The sequence below is a fragment of the Grampus griseus genome (assembly GCF_964374135.1).
Source record: "Grampus griseus genome assembly, chromosome: 11".
Classification (NCBI taxonomy): domain Eukaryota; kingdom Metazoa; phylum Chordata; class Mammalia; order Artiodactyla; family Delphinidae; genus Grampus; species Grampus griseus.
In genome coordinates this window covers 9,310,850-9,322,518 of record NC_139005.1, presented here as the reverse complement: position 1 = coordinate 9,322,518, position 11,669 = coordinate 9,310,850, and the positions used below count along the sequence as shown (strand labels likewise).

The following is an 11,669-nucleotide window of genomic DNA, read 5'->3' as shown; positions in this document are numbered from 1 at the left end:
TAAAAAAAAAAAAAGTGAAGTTAGGAAAAAATAGTAATTAGAGTAGGTGGGTACCTAGTCTAGCCACATCAGATATTAAAATGTATTGTGAAATTATAATGTTAAAACAGTGTGTGGGCTTCCCTGGTGGCGCAGTGGTTGAGAGTCCACCTGCCGATGCAGGGGACACGGGTTCGTGCCCCGGTCCAGGAAGATCCCACATGCCGCGGAGCGGCTGTGCCCATGAGCCACGGCCGCTGAGCCTGCGCGTCCGGAGCCTGTGCTCCGCAACGGGAGAGGCCACAACAGTGAGAGGCCCGCATACCGCCAAAACAACAAAAAAAAGCAGTGTGAAAAAACGAACAAAACCCAGCATGAAACAGTATGGACAGAAAGATCAATGGATCTGAATACAGTCCAGAACCAGATCCTCGATTACATGGAAATTTAATACATGAAAGGAGCACTGAACACAGTGGGGTGGGGGTGGGGGAATGCATTATTCAATAAATGTGGCTGCCTTCCCCTCCGTGACATTTCCTAGAATAACCTTAGCTATTTAACAGATTTTAAAATTACAGAACATCTTTCTTGATTGTACTCTAATGAAATGCTCTAGGAATGGTTTAAAGCCCCACTAAAATCCTGACCACCAAAGGCATTATAAAGATGAGCTTCTTTCACCAGAGTGGCCCAACAAACTCTAAAGGTCTAGCTCCCCACTCCCAGCTCAGTGCTTCCAACGCCTCCCTGGCTCCCTCAGACGCCTTTATCTCCTCTGGCTGGACGTCTCTACCCGCCTTCCTTCCTGATGGGTAAAGAAGCAGTTCCAGAAGGTTGCCCTCTGAAGGAGGCAGATGCTGCCTTGGCCTCTTCCCCGGCTCTGGTTTCCAGGTTGTCTTTCCAGTTCACAGGGAATGAGCAATCTTGATATTTTTTGGTCCTTAGAAAATGCTAGAAGCTATTGATTTTTTCCCTGTGTCTACATTTTTTTTCAATTATTTTTTCCATTTAGCTTGGAATGTTCATATTTCTGCTGTCATCCAGTTGTTTTATGCCCTACATTTTATCCCGGGTTCTAAGAACCTTACAAGATAGTGTTCAATCAAAATTCGAGGTTTAAAAAATAAAAAAATTCGAGGTTAGAATCAGATAAAGTTTAACTGAGAGATGCTAAACTAAGTGGGATCAATTTTAACCTTACAAATATACCTAAGGCTGTTTGGACACAAAAAACACCCTCTGAGGCTTGGAGGAATCTAGGGAGCCCCGTGGGCCTCAGTGACCTCCCTATATCCCCGGCTCCTGGTCTCCGTTTGCCTGCCTGGATCTGTTCGTACGTTCCACTTCTTTGCTTCTGCAATCTTTTCTTCCATTAGAACGTTTATGATGTGCAACAAGTACTGCACTGAGTACTTTTGTGGTTACTCAAATTGCTTCATTTCCTAATCTCCCATAGAAATTCAGCAGCACTTGGAGTTTTTCCTCTTCAGCCTTTTTTGTATCCCCGGCACAATGTCTGGCCCATCCAGTGGGCTCCGTGGACGCCTGCTGGGTGAGCGCTCTCCGCTCTGCTCCACGAGTCTGCAAAGCTCGTAAAGCAAATGAGGGCTACAACCTGCCTCAAAAACTGGAGTCCTGCCGGCGCTGATGTAATAAGAGGAAACCTAAACTGTATCTGCATCAAGGAAACCAGCTATCAGTGGGAGATGGACCCGACCAGGCTGTGGAAAGGGAGTCTTCAGTTTCCGATGACGACACAGGAGGGGCACCCTAAGCTGACACAGGAGCAGTGCCAGGCCAGATAAAGACTTGCTACGATGGAAACACAACACACACACCTGGATTAAATTAGTTCTTTATGTTTACAACCCACAAGACAGCCGACTGAGAAAAATTTCACGAAGGCGTCAAGGACACAGAGCTTCTTAAAATATTTCTCCCCTTCTCTTCATATTTTCAGTCTGCAAGCTAGACTAGATAATATACACTGTCAATTAAAAAGAAAAAAACTATGCAAAATAAAAATAAGTCCCAAGGCAGAGTTCTGTAAAGAATCCCTAATAGTTGAAACATTCCAACTTCGGTGACCACTGAGAGTAGGTTTGCTGGTTGCAGAGGGAGAGCGCGTCAAGGGAAGGGCTGGGGCATCGCAGTCTCCAGGGCGGCTGGACTGCTTCCCGTGCCCTCAGGGAGCGTCAACACCCCCAGTGGCCTTCGGTCACCTCCGACGCCTTTGGTTCCAAGCGTCCTGGGGCCCTGGCGGTCCCCCGACCGCAGCCGGTGGGGGGAGGCAGCTACAGCCTGAGCTCGCGGTCGGGCTTCATGCTGAAGGGCTCCAGGCGCTCGGCCTCGGGCAGCAGGCTGTTGAGCCGCTCCAGCAGCGGCACCGTCTGGTCGATGCCCATCTGGATACGGCGCAGGATGGCCGACATCTCGTTGACCTTCTGGATCTGCTCGGCGTATTTGGCGTATCTTTTCTGGCGCTCCTGCATGAAGCTAAAGAGGGTTTCTACAGACAGATCCATCTGCAGGAGGGAGAGAAGTGAGACACATTCAACCCAGAGGAAACAAGTCCCGTCACAAGGCTGGGGGATGAGCACGAGGTGTGGAGCCCACAGGCCACGTGGGGGGCGACCAGCTTTGCAGGAAGCGGAATCGCTGGGCATAAAAACCTTCCAGGACACGACCTGACCGGCTGCTGCCCCAGAACCCTCTGCAGAGGGAGACTGGGATGACGGCCTCCAGCTCTGCCTTCTGGACACGTGAGCCATCTAGTCCTTCTTGAGACCCTGGGATTTCTAGCTCTTTCTCTCTATAGGAAAGAATCCTGGGCTCAGAAATCAGGCAGACCAAGGTTTGACTCCGGCTCTGCCATTGAGCTGCTAATATGTATGCTTTCTGTCTCAGGTCTTTCATCTGCAAAAATCAGGGGACTGATGGCAGACTTGCAGGGTTGCTGTGAGGACGAAATGAGATGACGACGTGCTCAGGACTCGGCTTTGTCCTCCCTCCTCCCTGGAGGCTGCAGACCGCAGTCACTCCGGGAGAGCTGCCTGGAGGGGGTGGCACTCCCCGCCAGGACCACAGACGCCAACCAAGTCCAGTCTATATACCATGCGGGGCAAACGGAGGGCTGCTTTGGGCACTCTCCCCCCAGTCAAGCAAACTGGAGGCTCTGGGCTCCCCTTTTGTGGCCTCTTTTCCTCCCCTGGCGAGGTTCTTTGGTACCTATCATCTGGATGAAAACAGGAGGAGGAGGGAACCGCCAGCGTGTCGGATGCCCGCAGCCCTCCTCTGCATGGACCCGCATCCACTCCCTCCCCACTTGTTTCCTTCCCCAACCAGGGAGGAAACAGTCACACCCCCGAGACTCATGCTTCTGTCCCAAAGCTCAAGTGGCACCTCAACCCTTCCTTGTTGTCCTCCCAGGAGCGCGGCCCTTCCCAACCCCGGCAGCCAGCCAAGCGCTGGCCCTCAACGCGAGTTACCGCAGAGCCTCTGAAAACGGCGTGATAAAGACAAAAACAAAACAAACACTCTAACATATAAGAGCCCCAAGCCAGGGCACCCCCCGAAAACAAAATAACCAATTCTATTTTGACGCTGTGCGTGTGGGGAGAGAGGGACAGTGCTGAGGAGCAGGGGGGTTGTTACAGGAACTCAGGGCTTATTTTTGTCCGTTGGTTCTCCCGTCACTTGTTTTGAAATGCCGAGGGGACAACGAAAGACAGCTGGTGAAGGGCTGGGGTGCGCAGGGAGGAAAATAATCCATCTGCATGGGAAGCTCCAGACAAGGTGGAAACGGTTTCTACTTTCCGAGGGCTCTCTGCAAGCCTGTTCAGGCGCTCAGCACTTCGGAGGTGGGGAGGCAGGAAACGATCGTCTTCCTCACAGTCGGCGCCAGCCTTCTCAGGATGGCAGTTCGGTCCAGCACCTAGAACACTCCGCCCTCTGCAAGACTGTGGGAGCCAGCTGGGACCCACTCGTGGGCCAGCACAGCCCACGGAACAGCCTGCACCAGAATTCAGAAGCTTCTCGCGTCATCACGTTTCGCTTGGCGGGGGCACTCCCGGCCCCCAGCCCCCGACTCTACCAGACCAGACAGACTCCCGAGTCAGAGTTTATCTGAAATGGCCTCCAAGGCTCTACCTTATCGTGCCTAAGGCCCTTGGCAATCAACCCATCCCCTCCCCTACGGCCGGACTGACACCTGATCAGACAGCTTTTACAACCATCTTAGCAGAGTTCTTGTTCAATGGCATACACTTCCTTACACACTTCCACATCCAGCTGAGGCCACGTTTAATGTGTCCAGAGCTTCTGTCCGAAGCCATGTCATGCTGAATGCTTAGGTGAGCACACTGAATTCAAGCACGCTGTTCAAACGTGTTTAGAGTACATCTTCCAAGAGTCAATTCCATGACAGTCCCAGAGGGAAAAAACCACAGAAGAGGAAACTTAGGGCTGAGCGACCTCCAAGATCTCACAGTGACAGAACCAAGACTAAAACCCAGATTTCCTCAGTCCAGCATCTTCCTTTTACTGTATTTAATTGAGAGAGTGTACCATTAGGGGCACACGAGATTTTAGTTGGTACATGGCATGGCATTAAAGAGCATCAAATCACGTGATGGAAAAGTTATTGCCTTTTAAATCTTTTCCCATTCTTTCTGATTGCTGCAAGTAAAGTCTCAATTTGGTGCAGCTAAGACTTTAATACCTGGAAGAGTGTAATAAAATGGGCAATGCCTGCTTCTCATGCCCCGCCCTTTGCTCAGACAATACCGCTCCTGACCCCTACCCCTACCTAAGCATGTGCCCGTGAACCCCAGGTACACACTTACTCCAGCATTTCTGACATGACTTTAGGCAATGTCAGCATCTAATGCAATTCTGAATCTTAGCATTTTGACAATCGGGAACATATTCACCTTTCCTGTTTCTATTTTGGCATGCTTCCTCTAACAAGGAAGCATAAATACAACATACAGAGTCAACAGACATTTATCGAGTACTACCGTGTACCATGCACCATGCAAAGTCCTAGCGATATAGATATTAAGAACCAAAACTATTTACACCCACACGGCTTACTGTGTACATTAACATGACTTTTCTTTTCCACTCTCTTTGTTAACATGACTTTACTATTCCAGGAAACTCAGGCCCAGAAGGAGGAATGTTGCAAATAACTTTGTTTCAGGAACTTCCAGAGGAGCCATTTAAATGTAAAACTATTAGATTTTCCAATAGACAGAGAATGACTATTTATTCCCCGTGACTCTTGCCTCAAAACCCTGGCCTTGCTGTGACCACATGTCTAAGTACTAGTCAGCGGCATGTATATGAGGAAGTCTCTCACGGAGCTTCCGGGTGCCTTCCTAAAAGTTAGCTGGCATGCTCCTCCTCTCCTTCTTTGTCCCTTCCCTCCCTCTGCTGCTGCTGAAATGCAGATGCAGCCCCCATGGACCACAAGAATAACTAAACTCATAATCTGTGGGTCGGCAGAGCAGTGAACTAGAAGAAGTCTGGGTCCATGAGGCTTTTTCCCCATGAGAGTCGTACCGGGTGTGGGAGAGAACAACAAATTTCCATTTTGACTGTATGGCCCAGGAAACTCTGTTCAATACTCTGTAATGACCTATATGGAAAAAGAACCTAAAAAAGAGTGAATATATGTATATGTATAACTGATTCACTTTGCTGTACAGCAGAAACACAACACCGTAAATCAACTAGACTCCGATAAAAATTAATTTAAAAGAAACAAACAAGGTAGAGACTTCCCCTGGTGGCGCAGTGGTTAAGACTCCGCACTCCCAATGCAGGGGGCCTGGGTTCAATCCCTGGTCAGGGAACTAGATCCCACATTCATGCTGCAACTAAGAGTTCGCATGCCTCAACTAAGGAGCCCGTGAGCCTCAATTAAGAAGCCCGCCTGCCACAACTAAGACCCGGTGCAACCAACTAACTAACTAACTAAATAAATATTTTTTTTTAAAAAAAGGTAAAAAAACATTTCCATTCTGTATAAGCCACCATAATTCTGGGTCTCTGTAACACCAGTTCGATTTAACCTTACACTGATAGAAGGAATGTGATAAAGTCCCTGCCCTAAGGAGCTCACTGTTTACTCTTAAACTCATACTTCAAACCTTGCTCCACATATGCACATACTGTCTCTGGTGGCAGTACCTTTCAAAGGGCAGGTGAAAAAGGAGGTGAGATTATTTGTGGGTGTCAGTGCAGGCTTTACTATGACATTAGACATCTATAGAAGGGGCTCAAAGTCGTTCCAAATACCTTATGTGGATGGGGCATCCTATTTGCCCACCTGGTCGGTCCACTGCCAGCAATGGATCCAAAATATTAGCAAATCAAATCCAGAAATATACAAAAAAGATAGTACGTCATTACCAAGTGGGGTTTATCTCAAAGATGTAAGCTTTTTCAGCATCTGAAAATCAAAGTAATTTGTCATTTCAATATAATAAAGGTTAAAAATCATATAATCATTCCAACAGACACAGAAAAAGCATTCAACAAATTATGAAAATTTCAGCAAATTAGGAACAGAAGGAAACTTCCTCAGTCTGACAAAGGGCATCTGTGAAAACCCAACAGCTAACATCACAGCTAGTGGTGAAAGACACTTTTCTCCCTAAGATCAGGAATAAGGCAAGGATGCCCATTCTCACCACTTCTATTCAAAGTTGTACTAGAGGTCCTAGCCACTGCAATAAGTCAACCAAAGGAAATAAAAGGCACAGGAACTGGAGAGGAATAAATAAAAGGGTCTTAATCTGCAGGTGACATGGTGTACCTAGAAAATCTTAAGGAAGCTTAGAACCAAAAACTAATAAAACCATCAAGTGAATTTAGCAGGGTTGCAAGATACACGGTCAACATACAAAAATCAATTGTATTTCTATATATTTGCAATGAACAACTGGACAATGGAATAAAAAATACAAAATTTACAATTGTATCAACATAAAAAACTTAGAGAAAATGTCACAAAATATGTATAAGACCTACACACTGATATTACAAAACCCTGCAATGAAAAATTAAAGGAGATCTCGAAAATGGAGAGGTATACCATGTTCATGGATTGGAAGATTCAACATCATTAAGATGTCAGTTCTTGCCAAATCGATTTATAGATTCATTTGCAATCTGAATCAAAATTCTGGATGGCTTTTTTTGGTAGGGATTTGACAAGCTGATTCTAAGTAAACAGAATGGTCAAAAGAATTTTGAAAATGAACAAAGTCTGAAGACTTATAGTAATTCTTTCAAGACTTAATTTAAAGCTACAGGGCGGAGTCAAGATGGTGGTGTGGGAAGATGCAGAGTTAGCGTCTCCCCACAACTAGGGCGCCTGTCAGCTACTGGTGAGGGACTCTGAGGCCCAGAGGATGGGAGGAACCCCAAAGTGAACCGGTAGGACACAGAGGGACTGAGGAGGGAGGAGAAGTGGAAGCCAGACAGGATCAGTGACCCTGAGACCAGGGAGATCGGGAGAGGCAGGTGGGAGGGACTCTCCAGGAAGAGCGGGAGAGGAGCAGAGAGGGCGATCGCCTGGCCCACTCAGGCAGGGGAGGCTGCTGAGCTCCCAAGGCGGTACCCCTGCCACAAAGCCCCATCCAGGCCACGTGGGTCCTCGGGGCATAGGAGGGAGGCCAGGGAGATCGGGAGAGGCAGGCAGGAGAGGCCCTCCTAGACTGCAGGAGCAGGAGAAGAGAGCAGGGCATTTGTCCCACTCACTCAAGCCCAGGAAGCCTGCTAGGCTCCCAGGTGAGATGTCCTGCCCTCTGAGACCCACGCCTGGGCCCCTTCTGTTCCTTCAGCCTAAGCCCCACCCCCCACAGCCCCCAGGGCCTTTTCCAGTCCTGTGGGTCCTGAGCACTGGCCCCACCCACCACCCAAACCTCACCCTTGCTTAGGCCCCACCCTCCAGAGCCAAGTTCTTCCCCCCTCCCTTTTTTTTCCCCTCCTCCTCTTTTTTACTATTGTGGTACTGATGTACCTTCTGGTTGTTGATTCCTCTATAGTTTTATTTTTATATTCTTCCTAATATATCTGTTAGTTTCCTAGTCTAATTTTATTTTTCACTGTTATTGTTCTTTTTTTTTTTTTTTTTGCCACCCCAGGCATCATGAGTCCAGGGTCAAGCCGAAGCTCCTGCAGTGGGAGCTCCGAGTCCGAACCACTGGACTAACAGAGAACCTCAGGCCCCAGGGAATATTCATCAGAGTGAGGTCTCACAGAGTTCCTCATCTCAGCACCAAGACCCAGCTCTACCCAACAGCCGATAAACTCCAGTGTTGGAAGCCTCAGGCCAAACAACCAATAAGACAGGAACACAATCCCACTCATAAAAAAAAAAAATATATAGACGGCAAAAAACTTTTTCACAGATGAAGGAGCAAGATAAAAAACCTACAAGACCAAATAAATGAAGAGGAAATAGGCAATCTACCTGAAAAAGAATTCAGAGTAATGATAGTAAAGGTGATCCAGAATTTTGGAAATAGAATGGAGGCACAGACTGAGAAAGTACAAGAAATGTTTACCAAAGATCTAGAAGAACTAAAGAACAAACAGAGATGAACAACATGATAGCTGAAATGAAAAATACACTAGAAGGAATCAATAACAGAGTAACTGAGGCAGAAGAATGAATAAGTGAGCTGGAAGACAGAATGGTGGAAGTAACTGCCGAGGAGCAGAATAAAGAAAAAGAATTGAAGACAATCTCAGAGACCTCTGGGATAACACTAACTGCACCAACATTCAAATTATAGGGGTTCCAGAAGAAGAGAAAAAGAAAGGGTCTGAGAAAATACTTGAAGAGATTATAGTTGAAAACTCCCCTAACATGGGAAAGGAAATAGTCACCCAAGTCCAGGAAGCACAGACAGTCCCATATAGGAATAAACCCTAGGAAAAACACATCAAGACACATATTAATCCAACAAACAAAAATTAAATTCAAAGAAAAAATATTAAAAGCAGCAAGGGAAAAACAAAAAATAACATACAAAGGAATCCCCATAAGGTTATCAGCTGATTTTTCAGTGGAAACTCTGCAGGCCAGAAGGGAGTGGCAGGATATACTTAAAGTGATGAAAGAGAAAAACCTACAACCAAGATTACTCTACCCAGCAAGGATCTCATTCAGATTTGATGGAGAAGTCAAAAGCTTTTCAGACAAGCAAAAGCTAAGAGAATTCAGCACCACCAAACCTGCTTTACAACAAATGCTAAAGAAACTTCTCTAAGCAGGAAACACAAGAGAAGAAAAAGACCCACAAAAACAAACCCAAAACAATTAAGTAAATGGTAATAGGAACATACATATCAATAATAACCTTGAATGTAAATGGATTAAATGCCCCAAGCAAAAGACACAGACTGACTGAATGGATACAAAAACAAGACCCATATATATGCTGTCTACAAGAGACCCACTTCAGACCTAGGGACACATACAGACTGAAAGTAAAGGGTTGGAAAAAGATATTCCATGCAAATGGAAATCAAAAGAAAGTTGAAGTAGCAATACTCGTATCAGATAAAATAGACTTTAAAATACTGTTAGAAGAGATAAGGAGGGACACTACATAATGATCAAAGGATCAATCCAAGAAGAAAATATAACAATTATAAATGTTTATGCACCCAACATAGGAGCACCTCAATACATAAGGCAAATGCTAACAACCATGAAAGGAGAAATCAACAGTAACACAATAACAGTATGGGACTTTAACACATCACTTACACCAATGGACAGATCATCCAAACATAAAATAATAAGGAAACACAAGCTTTAAATGACACAATAGACCAGATAGATCTAAGTGATATTTACAGAACATTCCACCCAAAAGTGGCAGAATACATTCTTCTCAAGTGCACATGGAACATTCTCCAGGACAGATCACATCTTGGGTCAAAAATCAAGCCTCAGAGAATTTAAGAAAATTGAAATCGTATCAAGCATCTTTTCTGACCACAACGTTATGAGGTTGGAAACCTATTACAGGAAAAAAAACTAAAAAGCACAAATACATGGAGGCTAAACAGTGCGCTACGAAATAGCCAAGAGATCACTGAAGAAATTAAAAAATACAGAGAAACAAATGACAATGAAAACACAACGACCCAAAACCTATGGGATGCAGCAAAAGCAGTTCTAAGAGGGAAGTTTAGAGCAATACAATCTCACCTCAAGAAACAAGAAAAATCTCAAATAAACAATCTAACCCTACACTTAAAACAAGTAGAGAAAGAAGAACAAAGAAAACCCAAAGTCAGTAGAAGGAAAGAAATAATAAATATCAAAGCAGAAATAAATAAAATAGAAATGAAAAACACAATAGCAAAGATTTATAAAACTAAAACCTGGTTCTTTGAGAAAATAAACAAAATTGATAAACCCTTAGCCAGACTCAGGAAGAAAAAAATGGGAGAGGACACAAATCAATAAATTTAGAAATGAAAAAGGAGAAATCACAACGGACACTGCAGAAATACAAAGGATTATAAGAGACTACTACAAACAACTATATGCCAATAAAATGGACAACCATCAAGAAATGGACAAATTCTTGGAAAGGTACAATTTTCCAAGAGTGAACCAGGAAGAATTAGAAAATATAAACAGACCTATCACAAGCAATGAAATTGAAACCATAATTAAAAATCTTCCAACAAACAAAAGCCCAGGACCAGATGGCTTCACAGGTGAATTCTATCAAACATTTAGAGAAGAGCTAACACCAATCCTTCTCCAACCCTTCCAAAAAATTGCAGCAGAAACATTCCCAAATTCATTCTATGAAGCCAGCATCACCCTGATACCAAAACCAGAAAAAGATATCACAAAAAAAGAAAATTATAGACCAATATCACTGATGAACATAGATGCAAAAATCCTGAACAAAATGCTAGCAAACAGAATGCAACAGCACATTAAAAGGATCATACACCATGATCAAATGGGATTTATCCCAGGGATGCAAGGATTCTTCAATATATGCAAATCAATCAATGTGATACACCACATTAACAAATTAAGGAATAAAAACCATATGATCATCTCAATAGATGCAGAAAAAGCTTTTGACAAAATTCAACACCAATTTATGATAAAAACTCTCCAGAAAATGGGCATAGAGGGAACCTACCTCAACATAATAAAGGCCATATATGACAAACCCACAGCAAGCATCATACTCAATGGTGAAAAACTGAAAGCATTTCCACTAAGATCAGGAACAAGACAAGGATGTCCACTCCCGCTGCTCTTATTCAACATAGTTTTGGAAGACCCAGCCACAGCAATCAGAGAAGAAAAAGAAATAAAGGAATACAAATTGGAAAAGAAGACGTACAACTGTCACTGTTTGCTGATGACATGATTCTATATATAGAAAATCCTAAAGATGCCACCAGAAAACTACTAGAACTAATCAATGAATTTGGTAAGGTTGCAGGATACAAAATTAATGCACAGAAATCTCTGGCATTCCTATACACCAACAACAAAAAATCAGAAAAAGAAATTAAGGAAACACTCCCATTTACCATTGCAACAAAAAGAATAAAATACCTAGGAATAAACCTGCCTAAAAAGGAAAGACTTGTACTCAGAAAACTATAAAACACTGATGAAA

At 44.3% G+C, this 11,669-nt stretch overlaps 1 protein-coding gene across 2 annotated transcripts in view; it reads right to left on the bottom strand.

Moving 5' to 3' along the window:
• Positions 1–1,858: 1,858 nt before the first annotated feature.
• Positions 1,859–11,669, bottom strand: part of BORCS5 (BLOC-1 related complex subunit 5) — a 97,671-nt gene continuing 87,860 nt past the window's right edge. For both annotated transcript variants that reach the window (XM_082665850.1, XM_082665849.1), the window contains exon 4: positions 1,859–2,507. In XM_082665850.1, coding sequence (XP_082521976.1) covers positions 2,277–2,507 — 231 coding nt within the window. In that variant the 3' untranslated portion in view covers positions 1,859–2,276. The remainder of the gene's footprint in view (positions 2,508–11,669) is intronic.